Source organism: Aedes aegypti, chromosome 1, assembly GCF_002204515.2.
Source record: "Aedes aegypti strain LVP_AGWG chromosome 1, AaegL5.0 Primary Assembly, whole genome shotgun sequence".
NCBI lineage: Eukaryota > Metazoa > Arthropoda > Insecta > Diptera > Culicidae > Aedes > Aedes aegypti.
In genome coordinates this window covers 208,077,998-208,098,365 of record NC_035107.1, presented here as the reverse complement: position 1 = coordinate 208,098,365, position 20,368 = coordinate 208,077,998, and the positions used below count along the sequence as shown (strand labels likewise).

At 37.5% G+C, this 20,368-nt stretch overlaps 1 protein-coding gene across 3 annotated transcripts in view; it reads left to right on the top strand.

The window, feature by feature from the left end:
* Positions 1-20,368, top strand: part of LOC5580309 — a 216,287-nt gene that overhangs the window by 122,577 nt on the left and 73,342 nt on the right. For all 3 annotated transcript variants that reach the window (XM_021857379.1, XM_021857378.1, XM_001662877.2), the window contains one exon: positions 6,060-6,308. In XM_021857379.1, coding sequence (XP_021713071.1) covers positions 6,060-6,308 — 249 coding nt within the window. The remainder of the gene's footprint in view (positions 1-6,059; positions 6,309-20,368) is intronic.

Genomic DNA, 20,368 nt, shown 5'->3' with positions numbered 1-20,368 from the left:
TCCAATCCAAATCCAATCCAAATCCAATCCAAATCCAATCCAAATCCAATCCAAATCCAATCCAAAATCCAATCCAAATCCAATCCAAATCCAATCCAAATCCAATCCAAATCAATCCAAATCCAATCCAAATCCAATCCAATCCAAATCCAATCCAAATCCAATCCAAATCCAATCCAAATCCAATCCAAATCCAATCCAAATCCAATCCAAATCCAATCCAAATCCAATCCAATCCAATCCAAATCCAATCCAAATCCAATCCAAATCCAATCCAAATCCAATCCAAATCCAATCCAAATCCAAATCCAATCCAATCCAATCCAAATCCAATCCAAATCCAATCCAAATCCAATCCAAATCCAATCCAAATCCAATCCAAATCCAATCCAAATCCAATCCAAATCCAATCCAAATCCAATCCAAATCCAATCCAAATCCAATCAAATCCAATCCAAATCCAATCCAAATCCAATCCAAATCCAATCCAAATCCAATCCAAATCCAATCCAAATCCAATCCAAATCCAATCCAAATCCCAATCCAAATCCAATCCAAATCCAATCCAAATCCAATCCAAATCCAATCCAAATCCAAATCCAATCCAAATCCAATCCAAATCCAAATCCAATCCAAATCCAATCCAAATCCAATCCAAATCCAATCCAAATCCAATCCAAATCCAATCCAAATCCAAATCCAAAATCCAATCAATCCAATCCAATCCAATCCAAATCCAATCCAAATCCAATCCAAATCCAAATCCAAATCCAATCCAATCCAATCCAAATCCCAATCCAAATCCAATCCAAATCCAATCCACAATCCAATCCAAATCCAATCCAAATCCAATCCAAATCCAATCCAAATCCAATCAAATCCAATCCAAATCCAATCCAAATCCAATCCAAAATCCAATCCAAATCCAATCCAAATCCAATCCAAATCCAATCCAATCCAATCCATCAATCCAAATCCAAATCCATCCAAATCCAATCCAAATCCAATCCAAATCCAATCCAAATCCAATCCAAATCCAATCCAAATCCCAATCCAAATCCAATCCAAATCCATTCCAAAATCCAATCCAACCAAATCCAATCCAAATCCAATCCAAATCCAATCCAAAATCCAATCCAAATCCAATCCAAATCCAATCCAAATCCAATCCAAATCCAATCCAAATCCAATCCAAATCCAATCCAAATCCAATCCAAATCCAATCCAAATCCAATCCAAATCCAATCCAAATCCAATCCAAATCCAATCCAATCCATCAAATCCAATCCAAATCCAAATCCAAATCCAATCCAAATCCAATCCAAATCCAATCCAAATCCAATCCAAATCCAATCAAATCCAATCCAAATCCAATCCAAATCCAATCCAAATCCAATCCAAATCCAATCCAAATCCAATCCAAATCCAATCAATCCAATCCAAATCCAATCCAAATCCCAAATCCAATCCAAATCCAATCCAAATCCAATCCAAATCCAATCCAATCCAAATCCAATCCAACCAATCCAAATCCACAATCCAATCCAAATCCAATCCAAATCAATCCAAATCCAAATCCCAATCCAAATCCAATCCAAATCCAATCCAATCCAATCCAAATCCAATCCAAATCCAATCAAAATCCAATCCAATCAATCCAATCCATCCAATTCCAATCCAAATCCAATCCAAATCCAAATCCAATCCAATCCAATCCAAATCCAATCCAATCCAATCCAAATCCAATCCAAATCCAATCCAAATCCAAATCCAAATTCCAATCCAAAATCCATCCAAATCCAATCCAAATCCAATCCAAATCCAATCCAAATCCAATCAAATCAATCCAAATCCAATCAAATCCAATCCAAATCCAATCCAAATCCAATCCAAATCCAATCCAAATCCAATCCAAATCCAATCCAAATCCAATCCAAAATCCAAATCCAAATCCAATCCAAATCCAATCCAAATCCAATCCAATCAATCCAAATCCAATCCAAATCCAATCCAAATCCAATCCAAATCCAATCCAATCCAATCCAAATCCAATCCAAATCCAATCCAAATCCAATCCAAAATCCAATCCAACAATCAAATCCAATCCAAATCCAATCCAAATCCAATCCAAATCCAATCCAAATCCAATCCAAATCCAATCAAATCCAATCCAAATCCAATCCAAATCCAATCCAAATCCAATCCAAATCCAATCCAAATCCAATCCAAATCCAATCCAAATCCAATCCAAATCCAATCCAAATCCAATCCAAATCAATCCAAATCCAATCCAAATCCAATCCAAATCCAATCCAAATCCAATCAAATCCAATCCAAATCCAATCCAAATCCAATCCAAATCCAATCCAAATCCAATCCAAATCCAATCCAAATCCAATCCAAATCCAATCCAAATCCAAATCCAATCAAATCCAATCCAAATCCAAATCCAATCCAATCCAAATCCAATCCAAATCCAATCCAATCCAAATCCAATCCAAATCCAATCAAATCCAATCCAAATCCAATCCAAATCCAATCCAAATCCAATCCAAATCCAATCCAAATCCAATCCAAATCCAATCCAAATCCAATCCAAATCCAATCCAAATCCAATCCAAATCCAATCCAAATCCAATCCAAATCCAATCCAAATCCAATCCAAATCCAATCCAAATCCAATCCAAATCCAATCCAAATCCAATCCAAATCCAATCCAAATCCAATCCAAATCCAATCCAAATCCAATCCAAATCCAATCCAAATCCAATCCAAATCCAATCCAAATCCAATCCAAATCCAATCCAAATCCAATCCAAATCCAATCAAATCCAATCCAAATCCAATCCAAATCCAATCAAATCCAATCCAAATCCATCCAAATCCAATCCAATCCAATCCAATCCAATCCAAATCCAATCCAAATCCAATCCAAATCCAATCCAAATCCAATCCAAATCCAATCCAAATCCAATCCATCCATCCAAATCCAATCCAAATCCAATCCAAATCCAATCCAAATCCAATCCAAATCCAAATCCAATCAAATCCAATCCAATCCAATCCAAATCCAATCCAAATCCAATCCAAATCCAATCCCAATCCAATCCAAATTCCAATCCAAATCCAATCCAAATCCAATCCAAATCCAATCCAAATCCAATCCAAATCCAATCCAAATCCAATCCAAATCCAATCCAAATCCAATCCAAATCCAATCCAAATCCAATCCAAATCCAATCCAAATCCAATCCAAATCCAATCCAAATCCAATCCAAATCCAATCCAAATCCAATCCAAATCCAATCCAAATCCAATCCAAATCCAATCCAAATCCAATCCAAATCCAATCCAAATCCAATCCAAATCCAATCCAAATCCAATCCAAATCCAATCCAATCAATCCAATCCAAATCCAATCCAATCCAATCCAAATCCAATCCAAATCCAATCCAAATCCAATCCAAATCCAATCCAAATCCAAATCCATCCAAATCCAATCCAAATCCAATCCAAATCCAATCCAATCCAAATCCAATCCAAAATCCAATCCAAATCCAATCCAAATCCAATCCAAATCCAATCCAAATCCAATCCAAATCCATCCAATCCAATCCAAATCCAATCCAAATCCAATCCAAATCCAATCCAAATCCAATCCAAATCCAATCCAAATCCATCCAAATCCAATCCAAATCCAATCCAAATCCAATCCAAATCCAATCCAAATCCAATCCAAATCCAATCCAAATCCAATCCAAATCCAATCCAAATCCAATCCAAATCCATCCAAATCCAATCCAAATCCAAATCCAAATCCAATCCAAATCCAATCAAATCCAATCCAAATCCAATCCAAAATCCAATCCAAATCCAATCCAAATCCAATCCAAATCCAATCCAAATCCAATCCAATCCAATCCAAATCCAATCCAAATCCAATCCAAATCCAATCCAAATCCAATCCAAATCCAATCAAATCCAATCCAAATCCAATCCAAATCCAATCCAAATCCAATCCAATCCATCCAATCCAATCCAAATCCAATCCAAATCCAATCCAAATCCAATCCAAATCCAATCCAAATCCAATCCAATCCAAATTCCAAATCCCCAAATCCAATCCAAATCCAATCCAAATTCCAATCCAATCCAATCCAAATCCAATCCACAATCCAATCCAATCCAATCCAAAATCCAATCCAAATCCAATCCAAATCCATCCAATCCAATCCAAATCCAATCCAAATCCAATCCAAATCCAATCCAAATCCAATCAAATCCAATCAATTCCAATCCAAATCCAATCCAATCCAATCCAAATCCAATCCAAATCCAATCCAAATCCAATCCAAATCCAATCCAAATCCAATCCAAATCCAATCCAAATCCAATCAAATTCCATCCAATCCAATCCAAATCCAATCCAAATTCCAATCCAAATCCAATCAAATCCAATCCAAATCCAATCCAAATCCAATCCAAATCCAATCCAAATCCAATCCAAATCCAATCCAAATCCAATCAAATCCAATCCAAATCCAATCCAAATCCAATCCAATCCAATCCAAAATCCAATCAAATCCAATCCAAATCCAATCCAAATCCAATCCAATCCAACCAATCCAATCCAAATCCAATCCAAATCCAATCCAAATCCAATCCAAATCCAATCCAAATCCAATCCAAATCCAATCCAAATCCAATCCAAATCCAATCCAAATCCAATCCAAATCCAATCCAAATCCAATCCAAATCCAAATCCAATCCAAATCCAATCCAAATTCCAATCAATCCAATACCAAATCCAATCCAAATCCAATCCAAATCCAATCCAAATCCAATCCAAATCCAATCCAAATCCAATCCAAATCCAATCCAAATCCAATCCAAATCCAATCCAAATCCAATCCAAATCCAATCCAAATCCAATCCAAATCCAATCCAAATCCAATCCAAATCCATCAAATCCAATCCAAATCCAATCCAAATCCAATCCCAAATCCAATCCAAATCCAATCCAAATCCAATCCAAATCCAATCCAAATCCAATCCAAATCCAATCCAAATCCAATCCAAATCCAATCCAATCCAATCCAAATCCAATCCAATCCAATCCAAATCAAATCCAAATCCAATTGGAATTCAATCAAATTCCAAACGTTGATTTTATTTATTAGAAACGTAGACGTCTTAACGTTGTTTCATCGTATATTTCTTGTGAAGTTTAGTGCACCTTATTTTCCTAACAAATCCCACCGGCTTCTCTCCGTTTAGCACCAGATTTGTTCATCATTTCCTTCCAAGATTAGATTATGAAACCATCATCAGCCACCCACCGGTCCGAAAAAGGTGTCCGTTGTTCTTTTTGCTCTCACTCTTCTGGTGGATGATTCCCGGAAGAAAGTGGTTCTGGTGGCGATTAGACGAAGACGTGAGAGCAATTCAGACACCAAAAAAGCCGTTGTTGGCCGGTCGTTAACGTATTTAGAGGCACTTTGGAAACACGGACCACCTTTTTCTCAGTCTCCAAAGAAGGGAAACCGAGACTGATAGAGACGGAGATGAGAAAGTGCGATAAAGGTGTTTGGGTTATCTCATTTAGTTTTATTTCGGTCTTTTTTTTTTGTTCTCTGGTCTCTGGAGTTTGGTAATTTTCGACAATTTTTTTGGGGAGAAAGGTCCAACCGGCTGGGAAACAATCAAGCTCGATTTGGATTGGCCATAAAAGTTTCAATAGTCTCAATGGAAATGGGATTGGCTTTCCTGTTTGGAGTTGCTTTTCTCCAGTTGACGATCGTAATTTATCGAAGTCGTTTCAAAGGGTGGACAATATTTTGTTTGGAATATTTAATAGGCTCACGTTGTCGAAGCACCTTTCGATGACAGAAAGTCGTTTAGATCGAGATATATTTGGCTGTTAGTTAACTCAAAACGATCAAAGTCATGAATATTGAACCCTAATTTAGACAAAAGAGTACATTTCTAGACAGCTTCACACAACCGACATTAAATATCACATAATTAATGTTTGATTTTTTTATTATTCAAATCCACAGACAAAAAGCAAAAATCGAAAGACAAATCCAAGGAAAAGCAGCTGGCATCCAGCAGCAGCAGTAGTAGCAACAGCAGCAGCAGCACCAAAGAAAAATTCGGAGACGCCATTCAGGACGAGGATGATGGTCCGAACGTCAAGTGTGTCCTGGTTGGAGATGGAGCAGTCGGAAAGACGAACCTCATCGTGTCGTACATCCAGGATCGTTTCATCCCGGAGTACGTGCCGACGGCCTTCGACAAGTACAACGGTGAGTTTTTGGAAGAAACTTCGATGAGCTTGAAAGATGGGGAATCAAATGGATAAATGCGGAGAGAATACATGCATGAAATCCGGAGAGAATTCCCTTTCGGAATTCGAAGAAGACTCTTATCACAAATCCGGAGATCCACAGAGGATTCCCATTCAGAATCCAAAGAGGATTCTCATCCGGAATCTGGAGAGGATTCCCGTCCGGAATCCGGAGAGTATTGCCGTCCAAAATTCAGAGAGGATTCTCATCCGGAATATGGAGAAGATTCCCGTCAGAAATCAATCCGGAGAAATCAATTCAGAGAAGATTCTCATCCGTAATTTGGAGAGGATTCCCGTTCGGAATATGGAAAAGATTCCCGTCTGGAATCCAGAGAGGATTCCCTTCCGGAATCCGGAGAGGATTTCCGTCCGGAATCCGGAGAGGATTTCCGTCCGCAATCCGGAGAGGATTTCCGTCCGGAATCCGGTGAGGATTTCCGTCCGGAATCCGGTGAGGATTTCCGTCCGGAATCCGGAGAGGATTCCCATCCAAAATTCAGAGAGGATTCTCATCCGGAATTTGGAAAAGATTCCCGTCCGGTATTCGAAGAGGATTCCCGTCCTGAATCTGGAGGGATTTCCGTCGGGCGTCCGGAGAGGATTCACTTCCGGAATCCGGAGAGGTTTCCCTCCGGAATCCGGAGAGGATTCCCTTCCGGAATCCAAAGAGAGACGATTCCCGTCCACAATTCAGAGAGGTTTCTCATCCGGAATCTGGAAAGGATTTCCGTCCGGAATCTGGAGAAGATTCCAGTCCAGAATCCGGAGAGGATTCTCGTTCGGAATCCGGAAACGATTCCCGTCTGGAATCCGGAGAGGATGCCCGCCCTGAATCTGGAGGGATTTCCGTCGGGCGTCCGGAGAGGATTCCCTTCCGGAATCCGGAGAGGATTCCCTTCCGGAATCCGGAGAGGATTCCCTTCCGGAATCCGGAGAGGATTCCCTTCCGGAATCCGGAGAGGATTCCCTTCCGGAATCCGGAGAGGATTCCCTTCCGGAATCCGGAGAGGATTCCCTTCCGGAATCCGGAGAGGATTCCCGTATGGAATTCGGAGAGGATTCCCTCCCGGAATCCGGAGAGGATTCCCTCCCGGAATCCGGAGAAGATTCCCTCCCAGAATCCGGAGAGGATTCCCGTCCGGAATCTGGATATGATTCTCGTTAAGAATTCGGAATGGAGAGGATTCCCGTCCGGATCCCCTAGAGAATTTCCTTCTGAAATCCGGATAGGATTCTAGTCCGGAATCCGAAGAGGACTCCCGTCTGGAATCCGGAGAGGATTTTCGTCCGGAATCCGCAAAGAATTCCCTTCCGGAATCCGGACAGGATTCCCTTCTGGAAACCGGGCAGACTAAATGAGAGTAGGTTCATAGATATATTGTTAATTAACTTCAAGTATCACCTCTATAGCTTAGCATTAGATGTGTTCTGTGCTCTTTGGCTTTTGGTGCCTTTCAATAGATAGCAATCTGGTGTTTTTCGTTGTTGTTCTTTTCCATGCAAGGGTTGTCAAAAGCTAAATTCTGCCTTGTTTGAGTTGTAGTAAGGGTTAGGATTGCACAGGGGATTCACCACTTTTGTGCAATTTCATTGCAGATAATCTTTTGGGACAACTCAGTAATAGCGGTTTCTCTAGTTATGCATTCGACGACTGTTCAGCAGTGTTGCCACATTTTTTCCGACTCTCATCTGTGTTCGGCTGAAAAAATTAAGTTAACCTTAAAAAATCTTGGTAAAAATCTGTGTCGCACTAAAATTCAAAATTTTATTTTTTAGGTTAAAAAGAACTTTTGCGAACGTTTTATGGGTGTTCTTGGAATGTCAACAATTTTTATTATGAACTTATTCTGCTAAAAGTATGTTAAAGACGCATAATTGTTTCTAAAAATTCAAAATACTTAAGTTTTTATTTTATATCTACCAAAACCGTGTTATAAACTCGTGAAATATCCGAAAGTTCTTCTGAAATCAAATCACATGCAAATGGAAACCTCAAATTTTGAGCCAAATATTTAGGATTTAGAGGTGGCGCAAGCGACTTAAAGGTGAATTTTCAAATTATGAATTATGACCATCAGTGAAGTCTTTACTTTGTTATTTTCTAACCAATATTGAGGCTCTTATCATCATTCTCTTCAAAATTAAATTTATAGTTTTTCTTATAATATCTAATTTGTCCTAAATTGAAACGTGTCTGAGTTAAAGTAGTTTTCTCTAAATGTTATTTCTTTTTACTAAAAAACATCTTTGTTTGACCATTACTTCTTACTCTTCCGAAACTATTTTTTTACATGCTTTTGAAGCTAATTTAGTTGTTTTCAAAACTGTGAGTACATCAAATTAATTGTAATAATGGTTTTGACTTTGTTAGGTTTTGCAATTTTGTTGAAAACCTTTCGAAGGTCTCAGAAATCATATCGTGATGCATCGATCATCATTTTGCAATTCCTGAAGATTATTTTGTAATAATGTGTTACGCAACTCAACATCTGTTTCCTTCAAATTGCTTTGGATTTCTCAATGACTTATTCAACTATTTTCGGATTCTACATCCTTTAGACGATCCTGATTCGACTCAGGTGAGAGATTCTGCGTGAAAAAAGGAACGATGCTTTATAACCCAACTTAAACAACAATTTTCGTAACTACAAAAAATGTTGTTTGCAATTCGTTTCAATACTCGATTTGTTTACCACTCGTCGAATTTATCCAAGTCGACCATCCTAGTTCGACTCGTTCCAAAAAAAGGTGCATTTGCATCTTGTTGCATAAAGAACTTTATTTAAATCCGTTCAACTAGACACCAGTCAGAGATTACTAAGATACCACACTGAGCTTCACAAATCGTTATAACATAAAACTGATTGAATCGATTGAATTCCACCTTCCTTCGTTTGACGGTGGTGAGCAAATCAAGTACGACAGTAGCAGTCAATTCTACTCCCATTCAACGTGAACCTCAACCTCAACTAGCTTCATCCGAAACATAAATATTTGAAGACGAAACACTTTTGCGAGTGCACCATCCTAACTTGATTTTCTAGCAACTAGGTCATGGAGTTCTGAGAGAGCAGCAGCTTCCTTCTAACCGTAAAACTAATAATTTCAACTTCACAGCCTGCAGTGGCTCACCAAAAAGCAAACCGAATGCAAGCACTTCTCAGATCACAGCTGCACGGTCTGTCTGTCTCGCTTTCTGTACAGTTGCAGTGTAAGCACCTGTAAATCCAATTTATTTGCATAATCTAATCCTAGTGCGCCTTCCAGACCCGCCACCCCCTCCCCTTTTGGCCCACTCTTTCAGCCCTTGGCCGAAGAGAAGTCTCATCGTCAGGCAATATATCACGATGGGCCCAGAGTCACAAGTTGAGCCAACCGTGCCCGTCATGTCAGTGTGTAATAATACTTCTATATAGCAGGGGTTCCCAACCTTTTCGAAACTGCGGGCCACTTCCATGCCATACAAACATCCCGTTGAATTTGACAGATTTTTTTTGAGGGAAATGAATTCAATTCAGTTCTAAATGATATTCAAACTGAATTAAACTGCAATTACTTGAAAGAGATATCTTTCAAAGTTATGTCAAAAATCTTGCAGGTAGAGTTCTTGTGTGGATTCCATTAAAAATCCCACCAGAAATTCGTCAAACCCCTTTCCAGGAATGCGTTAAAGTTTGCCACAAGAATCGTATCAAAACAAGTTTCCAGACTTTCAAAAATTTCTTCAGGGGTCTCCGAAAATCTGAAAAAATCTTATTACCAACAACATTTTTGGATGTATTAATTGATTTTAGCAAGAAAAATGCTGAAAAATAAAAAATATTGAGGAAAAAGTTAAGAATTTTTCTTAGATTTTTCGTTAAGAAACTCCGTATTTTTCAATTATTTTGTCAGAAAAAAATGAAAATGTGATTAACAATTTTCTATGGATACGCCAGGATCGATCTAATTTTAAATTCATCAGGGGTCCGCGGATCACCAGTTGGGAAACTCACCTATATAGGAAGTGAGCAATCATAGAGTTGCATTTGTGCCACCGCCCGCCCAGAGGCGTTCCAAATCTGAGAAAGAGGAAAAACTATTCGCGGCATTGTACCTCGCCGAATGTGGTACCGCCGCGGAGGAAAGAATTCCACGATGAAATGAAATATGCAAAACCATAAATCCTTGCCAATTCTCAGAAGCCAGGGATAACATTCGAATGAACTCCAACCCCGCGCTGTATTCGGTTGGATAGGGCCGTTGGAACCCGCGAAAGAATGTACGAAAACTGGGTACATTGTAGTACATATGTAGCAAAATTATTTAAAAATGTTGCAGTTGAAGAAGCAGATTTTCATCCGTGGAAAATAAAAATTGCTTTAGAATTATCATAGAAAAAAGGATTTTTCAACTGAACAATTGAATCAAAAGCGGTGAAGCGATTATCAATCCTATCAGCTCCACTTTCAATTATTTTCGAGCCGACTGGAATATATATGAAACATATATTGACTTTAATCTTGATGTTAACATTTCTTTACAAACAAAACTTGATATTGACAATGCTCTTGAAACTTTAACAAATTCCATTGTTGAAGCCAGGAGAATTGCAATTCTAAAATGTGAAGTAAAATTTGAATCCGTGATTATAGACGATGATCTTAAACTCTTGATCCGTCTTAAAAACGTGAGGAGTAGGCAATTTCAACGCACTCGTGATCCTGATATGAAAATTATATGGCAGGATTTGCAGAAAGAAATCAAGAAACATTTTTCATAATTAAGAAACAAAAATTTTGAAAATAAAATTTCTCAATTGGACTCTGGCTCTAAGCCCTTTTGGAAATCATCTAAAATTTTGGAAAAAAAAACTCAGATGCCAATACCGGCATTGAAAGAGGAAAACAAATTATTACTAACTAATTGCGAAAAAGCTCAAAAACTTGCTATGCAGTTTGAAAGCGCGCACAATTTTTATTTAAGACTTACTAGTCCAATTGAAAATCAAGTTACTCAGGACTTGGAAAATATTCTCAATCAAGGGAACGTTTTCAAAAATTCCTGGGAGACTGATTTGGAAGAAGTGAGAACTATTATTAAAAAAATAAAAAATATGAAAGCTCCTGGCGATGATGGAATTTTCTACATCCTCATCAATAAACTTCCAGAAAGTAGCTTATCATTCTAAGTTGATATTTTCAACAAATGTTTTCAATTAGCATATCTTCCTGATAAATTGTACCAATTTTAAAACCAGACAAAAATCCTGCAGAAGTTTCTAGCTATCGTCCAATCAGTTTGCTTTTCTCCATCAGTAAATCATCAACTTTTACGTATAACAAATTTGATCCGTTCCAACAAATCTGAATCAAATTCTACTGGTCTTGCTCTTCTAGACATAGAAAAAGCATTCGACAGTGTTTGGCATGAAGGTTTGATTGTAAAATTAAAAAGCATTAATTTTCCAACATACATTGTTAGAACAATTCAAAGTTATCTGTCAAATCGTACACTTCAGGTTAATTATCAGAACTCCAGATCTGAAAGACTTCCTGTAAGAGCTGGTGTTCCTCAAGGCAGCATTTTGGGACCAATATTATACAATATTTTCACATCTGACTTACCTGAGTTACCTCAGGGATGTCAAAAATCCTTGTTTGCGGATGACACAGGTCTCTCCGCCAAAGGACGAAGCCTGCATGTCATCTGTAGTAGATTGCAAACAAGTTTGGATATTTTTTATTCATGCTTGGAAAAATGGAAGATTTCTCCTAATGCTTCCAAAACTCAACTAATAATTTAAATGAAAACTAATAATATAAAAAAATAATTTTCAAAAATCGCATTGAGGTCACATGAACCAAATTACAAATATATAAAATGTATGTACAAGGGGAAACTAGACTAGCTGTTGTAAAAACAAGAAGAAAAGTCTACAGAGAATACAAAATACAAATTTGGAGATATCTCAAAGCTGTAAAAAGTGTGAACAACTACAAGGAAAACAAGTTTTCATTTTTGTTCGGGGTCATCACCCTAAACTGGTACTACACCAGACGCGGAATGGGATGCAAATGAAGTCCCACTGTAACCCGCGACCCGGGTACATCTATGAGGGTTGGAAATCTTTGTACTGTTCTTTCTGTCCTGCTGGGGGCTGGGGACTTTTGTGGTATAGGGCTCTCAACTATGCCAGTGTGGTGGATAAATATGAAGCATGAATGGTTTCCGGTTCATTTTTTTTTGCTAAACCAGCTTCAGCAAATCCCCGGAATTTGGTCTGTGCGATTCTCTCCAGTTCCGTTTGTTGTGCTTTTTTTTTGTCTCGGGGGTATTGCAAAAGGGTGAATAGAGCGAAGTTAATAAAGTTTTAGATGACTGCGGGATGTTCTTCCAGTGAGCTTCAAGGTCTTACATAAGCGCATATCGTGGATGTGTGGAGTTGAGAATAGATTCCGAATTGAGTAAGGCTGACTTTCTCGGGTAACGGGTTATCATTGTGCAATACATCTTGGAGTGGAACCGATGTAAAGACTTGATGTTGGTATGAAAAAGGATTTTTTTTCTGAGATAGGTCCAAGAAATTCTATTTTTTTTTTCTAATATACATCCAAGAAATTTTCCAATGATTCTTCCACAAATTATTCCTGAGAGCATTATGAAATTATTATGGCGTTCCTATGCTGAGTGGTTTGAGTCCGCGGCTACAAAGCAAAGCTGTGCTGATGGTGTCTGGGTTTGATTCCCGGTCGGTCCACGAGCTTTTCGTAATGGAAATTTCCTTGACTTCCCTGGGCATAGAGTATCATCGTACCTGCCACACGATATACGAATGCGAAAATGGCAAACTTTGGCAAATAAAGCTCTCAGTCAATAACTGTGAAAGTGCTCATAAGAACACTAAGCTGAGAAGCAGGCTCTGACCCAGTGAGAACGTATGCCAAGAAGAAGAAGCATAATTATGAAATTGTCTAGAATATATTTAGCAATACCTCCAAGTATTTTTTAGGTAATCCTAAAAGTAATCTAAAAGCTCTTCAAGTAGCTCATCTATGAATTCCACGGACAAGTATAATAAAATTTGTCCAAAAATTTAAAAATTAAATTCTTTTAGGAAATCTTTAAACATAAAGATTTGTACAAAGAATAGAGAAATTTCTTAGCAAAGGCTCCATACCGTTCTCCTGTAAATCTACCATAAATAACTCCATGAACCTCTTGAAATGTCTAGCAACCTGCGACATGTCGATAAATTCGTCTAGATACCTCCAACTCTCCTTAAGCAGAAATTTCTCAATGTTTTCTATCAAATGCATACCTTCAAAAACACAAGGCATAAGTTCATGAGTGGAAAGATTCCTCCGTGAATTTCTCCACAAATTTCTCTGTTCGGTTTTCTACCGAGTCTTTTTTCAAAACGTTCCACTAATGGTTGATCCAGTTTCAAAACCGATTTTTGGAATATTTCCTGTCGATTTCACTTCAGGAGTTATACTCGGGATTCCTCTTGGGATAGTTTCAGGCACTTAAGTTTTTTTTATTCAATATTATTTCATTTTTTTTTTCAATTTTTCATCCAACTTTTTTCAAGATATTTTTATCTACATTTTTCCTAGTGCACACTTAAATAATTTTACGGATTCCTGTGAAAATCTCAACAGCTGAACAGTTCGGTAAAACAAATTAACGGAGTACGGTAATTTTTTACAGTATTCGGTAAAAATTCACCGGAATCTGTAAAAACTGTGTTTTAGTTTACCGAACTGTTTAGCTGTTGAGATTACAGTGAATTTCACGGATTCCTGTAAAATGAGCTTAGTGTGGAGTATTTTTTGATACTCTACCATACATTTTCGATTAATTCCATTAAGAATTCTTCTATCGATCTCTTTGGAAGAATTTCTTCATAGATTCCAAGTACATCCAAGAATTTCTTCATAAATTATAACAGATATAACTCCGAGAAAAAACACAAAAAATTCTTTTGGTATTCTTCAGATATTCTTTTCTGCCTTATATTATTGATTTCTTTCAGAATTAACACCAAAGACTACACCAGAAATCTAAATATTACTTTTAGCTCGCCAACATTACTACAGGCATTTATACATAAGTTTCTCCGCGGTTTTACTTAGAAATCTTCCAAGTGACTATCAGGTTTTTCTCAAGAGGCCATCTAGGAATCTTTTTGACTTTAATCAAGGGATTCCACCTTTCATTTCAAAATACTTCCGATTTTTTAGGAACTCCTCAAAAAAATATTTAAAAATGAAATGCAGAGAGTAATATTGTGGAAAATTTCCAGCTGTAGTAGGAATTTAAAATATGTAGGAAATATTGCATGAAGTGCTCTGAAAGACGGGGTTGGTGGTCTAATGGCTATCGCTTCTGCTTTGCAAGCAGAAGGTCGTGGGTTCAATCCCAGGCCCGTCCCTTTCACATATTTGTAAAACTCTTTCTAATAGCTGTCTTTCTCTATTTCTCTGCGTTATTATGCACTCTTAAAAATAATGAAAATTACTGTGGACGTAATTCATAGTATGAATGAATGACAAATGATGTAAATGATAAAACGACACAAAAATGTGTCCTTGAGGATGTATTGAACAAAAAATGTAATTTTACACGTTAAAGGACACGAAAACGATGTCACTATGACCGGCATTTCCCGATTCAGACGCTGTGGTAATTGAAAGGTAACATAAATTCACATCATACGACTCACTTCTTTTATGTGCATCCAAAAGACGTAAAATCACATGATTTTTTCAGGATGTGTGTCGCAAACATCATCAGTTCTATCTATCGCTAGAATCGAATATATCGACTTAACCGCTTACCACAGTGGTATCCATACGGTCAAATACCTCATCCATCACTAATAAAACACTCCTACCTCCAAGGTAGCTGTGGGAAATGCAGGAGATTTTCCGGTTTTCTAGTTACATCAGCTAACTAATTAACTTCCTTCCTCTTCCCGGTGGACATTAGGACGTGGCCGGCGCCGTTATCAATCGAAAAATATCAAGGGTAGTATGATTGTACATTGAAGATAGAAAAAAAGCTAAAACCCAAGCTTCATCTGAGTGGTTCTCTGTGCAATAACACTATCCTGATTGATCACGGAGTAGCAACTGCGAAGTGTATGTTCCATCAGATGATCGTTGATCTTTTTTGAATATTGGATGAAGTGCTTTGAAATATTTCCTTATGTATCCTTGTTAAATTTTTATAATTCTTGGAAATTTCCTAAACCTCTAGGACAGAGGTGCGTCCACGTTCGAAACCTTGGGTAGGACAAACCTTGAGAAATAGTTTGTGCACTTTACTGTTTAAGACAATTTTGATTCCATAGATGCTGGAAAATAAAAGTTTTCATATTTATAAGGAGCTCAAATGCAAAAAAAGGAGGAGTGATATTTTGTTTGGTGTACTGACTTGTTTTCTTGACTCCTATAAAATTAGTGTAGAATGAAAAATTGCTTCAAAAACTTCAAAGTAGATTTACTCAAAACTAAGTTTTTGTTTGACACCCCATTTGCAGACATTTCTCTATGATTTGTTTGAAAGTCCTTCGCGACATTACGACAAGTATTAATGTGAAAGTTTTTCTATATATTTCTCTAAGAATTTCAACAGCAATAGATTCTGCTTACCGAAATGTTCATTTGTTGTTTGTGATTGTTTTCCAAGGAATTTCTCCACGAATTTTGGTTAGGATGCTCAAAAATTAAGCCTGGATTTTCCCATGCAGAACAATAGAAGTGAAATTAATCTTTGGAGAAGTTTTAAATATAGCGTTAGCGTAGTTACGGTATACTTCGATTGGATACTAGCAACATTCATGTTTCTTTTTAATAATCTCATCCTGACTACTTTCAAGAACAAGGCAGGGGAGTATACCTTGTTCGAATCATAAACAAGAATACCAAAAGCATGAATATCGCTATTCCCGGCCACGCCCATCTTTACCGTAACTTGGGATAGGGGAAGGAAATGTTGATGTAGCACTTACTTAATGAGAGGCCACCGACTCAGCGACACCCTCATAAGTGCTACGGAGTTGGAGGTTGGGGAAGGTATATTGTCAGGATTCGCCTAGAAAGCTGGCGATAGACCATAAATATTTGTTGTTTAAGCGTTTTCAAATTAATCTTTTGAATGCCGGCAATCAAAAGAGAAAACAATAGCTTATTTATAGTATAAATAGTATTTCGCGAAATGCTTGTCGATTGTGCAGTAATATTTTTGCTCAATAACCAGTTAAAAGCAAAACCGATCCCTCCAGGGTTATCGGATTGTATAAAATAACGATACGCGTAAAAAAAATCACGCCTATTGAAAAACTGTACTGTGCCCATTGAAAAACTGTACTGGGTGGTACTGTATTTTTAGATAATCGAAAAACGAAAGGAAGCGCGTTCGAACTAAACACCCTAGGATAACACAGTCGGTTTTTCTGCTCAAAATTATACGAAAAGCAGAATCGATCCCTCCAGGGTCATCGAACGGTTAAAAAGCATCCACAACCGATTGTTAGTTGCGTAACACCCGCCCGAACAGAATGCGCAATCTGAACATAATTATTAAACTCCGAAAATAACATTTTCCGTTCAAGAAATGATCAGAAGTTCCACGACGCGGACAAAAACGATTCGGAAGGCTCACAAAAGAAAAAGTATCATACTGGAACAAACTCACCGGATTGATTCTCTAAATTTATGTGCTACTATTCCATTTCTGAATGTAAAAACTATCCTGCTTGGGCTTCACGAAGCACTACCCAGCAAGACGCTCCAAAACAGGAAAAAAACAAAAAAAAAACTCCTGCGACGAAAACACACGCGAAACCGTGAGCTAAATCTATCGGACGACGCAAAACCGAACTGTCCTGCTTGGGCTTCATGAAGCACTCTTAATCTTTGGAGAAGTTTTAAATATCCTCCAAAAATGTTTGAGTAGTTTTTCAAGAAAGTCGTAATTCCTCAAAGATTGTATCCATCAATTTCCCTGGGACATCCTCCAAAATTCCCGGTCAAAACGTCTTCTAAAATTCAATTATTAAATTCTCTAGAAATTTCTAGAGATTTCCTATAACTTGTCTTCCAGTATTTATATAAGATTTCCACTAGGAATTTCTCTAAAGATAGCTTCAGCAATTGCTCCAGAGATTCCTTATAATGCTTTAGTATTCACTGGTGTGAAAACTTAAATAAACTATTGAAGATAGCATGCGAAATTTTTTTGAGAAACTTTAAAAAATGCTGAAGCAAACTGCATGAGTAATGCTTATATGAAATACTGGAGAAATTTCTGGAAGAAATAGATTTGTTCGAAGAGCCCCTCAAGGATTTTTGCATTTCTGGCAGGAAATCAGCATGAACAGGCGGATGAATTCTAGCAGGGTTTTTAGAAAAAAGAACCCCTGAGGATATCCCCGAAAGAAATTCAGCAGAAATGTTTGGAAGCGAGTAACAACTGGAGAATTCGGTTGAATGATAAGTGAAAAACATGACTGATTCAAAGTAATAATTCACCAAAGGTAATAGCTTTAGAAATCTCGAAGATTTCTTGGAGCAAATTCAGAAGTAATTCCTGCAAGCATCCTTTGAAAAATCGCTGGGTGAATTTGTGGGATAATTGATAAAAAAACTTCTGAAGAGATCACAGTAGGAGACTCTGAAGTATTCTTAATAAAATCATATTGATAAATCCTGAAGCTTTTCGCCGGGGAATCTGAGACGTAATATTTGAAGAGCCTGTTGAATCCGTTATAGCTTTTGGAGGCTTCTTTGGAGCCGGAACAATTTTGCATCAGAATTCAATGAAAGTAGAATTAGTGAAAAATAGATAATTTAGAGGATTGTAACCCATTACCCCCAATACCATTTCCCCGAATGACATCACCCCGAATGTTATTTCCCCGAATTTAAAAGACACTGACGTGTAAATACTTCCAGTGGACAATTAGCCCTTTGAGTGAAGCACCATACTAGACAACGGACTACTAACATGCAACGCTCAGTGGCACAGGCGAAAACCTTCCTGACGAAAAGTTCTCTGGACTGAAGCGGGAATCGAACCCACACCCCTTGACTCGATGCGGCTAAATACTTTGTAACAATAACCGTACGACCGCGAAGCCCACAAATGGCATTCGGGGTAATGGGGATGAGACGTTTCATTGCGCATAAATTCCATAAATAAAATCGCTGGAGTTTCTTCAACAATTCTCCATGAAAAATATCATTCAGAAAATCGTTATAACCTGTTCTAAGTATTTTTCATGAATGATGTAGGAATTCAGTAAGAATCAGTAGGAATTTGATCAAATCATTTTTCAGGATTTGACTAGGAACTACTTGCGAAATTTTCTACGACAAGTGTAAATCAACCAAAAACTTCAGCAAACAGTGCTGTGGGAGTTCTATAGGAATTGCTCTGAAAATCGTCAAGAGATTTAGCAATGCTTTGCCGATTATCTAAAGAGTGATCTCACGTTCAGAAATCACTAGCACCATCACACTCGTGCTGTGTATAACACGATGCAACTGGTATTAGATTAATGTATTACTTTATCCTAATATTCTTCGATAATCTTCTGATAACTCTCTATGCATGTTCCAAAAAGTTCTCAAGAATTACCTCCAGGAATGCTCACGGCAATCAGGTTTGGCCATAGATACACATTTCTAAGAAACCATCACCTGATTCATTCAGAAATGCCAGAAATGATTGCTCCATTTGTTTCTTGTAGCAATTATTACAGTTAGTCTCTCAAGATTTTCACTACAGATATTCTCAATTGTTCTTCCCACGAGCCAAAAATGTTAGGGGTCATGCACAAACTATGTCACGTTTCAGTATACCATGAAAAACCCTTATCGTGTCTTCCATCCTCCATAAGAATGAGTACGACGTTGTTAGTATGTTCAATAAATGATGAATAATTTATTTTGTATTTCAAGCTTTCTGCTGGTCCTAGTTTTTTTTTCCATTGAATCGTGGGTAGGACAATCCGTGGACTGTCCTACCCAGGTATTTTTGTGCGTAGTACATGTCCTACCTGTCCTACCAACTTCTCGCGCCACTGCTCTAGGAGAATATTTGTGTAACCAAGTCTTTAATTATTAATAATTCGAGAATGAATGCTTAAAATTCAACAAACAAAATTCAAAGTAGAAAAATATAAAGCAAAAAACCCTTAACAAATTCCAATTATTAAAGATGTTTTACAAACTGTCATGAAGAAGCCCAATTGACATTCCAGGAGAAATTCTGTGAATAGTATCTAAAAACTACCTTAGGTAAGTCACTGGAAGAATCCCTGGATTTCCTCGGGAATCCCTGCCTAAGACAATGCTTGGAGATGTTCTTGGTAATCCTCCTGGGGTAGAATCTGTCTAAATTACAAAAGGAAAATTTGTGGGTTTTTTGAAGGAATCTCCATAACAGTTCTTGGAAGAGTTCTCAGAGGTACCTCGAACAAACTTTTAGATTAGTCGCAAGTTACATTTCATTAAGAAATTCCAGAGCATTTTTAAAGAGTTTTAGGAATCTTAGAACTATTTAATGGCGTTTTTCGTGGAACCCCAAGGTAGCTAATATGTAGAAATAATTACTACAGTTCGAGTTAGAGAATTAATACATAATAATTTTTAAAAATATATGTAGATGAATATTTCGAAGAATCTCTACTAAATTCCAGAGTTGCACAATATCAGTAATTTCAGCTGATGGCTGATGGACTAAAACTATCAATATCAGTTGCGAACTATCAATATCATTTTGATCTGACAACCAACAGCGGTGATGCCAACCATCATCGCACTCTAGATCACAATCACTGCAGAATGAGTGATCAACACACAGTTTCAATCCGTCTGCAGCACTATCAAGAATAGCGTACTGATAAATTGCCATTTTATTTGCTATTAAAGGCTAAACTTGACCCATCAGTGATATCCATAGTCTATCGCCATCAATGCATTGGTGATGGAGTAGACAGCATGATGTTGATGTGATAAAGATTGA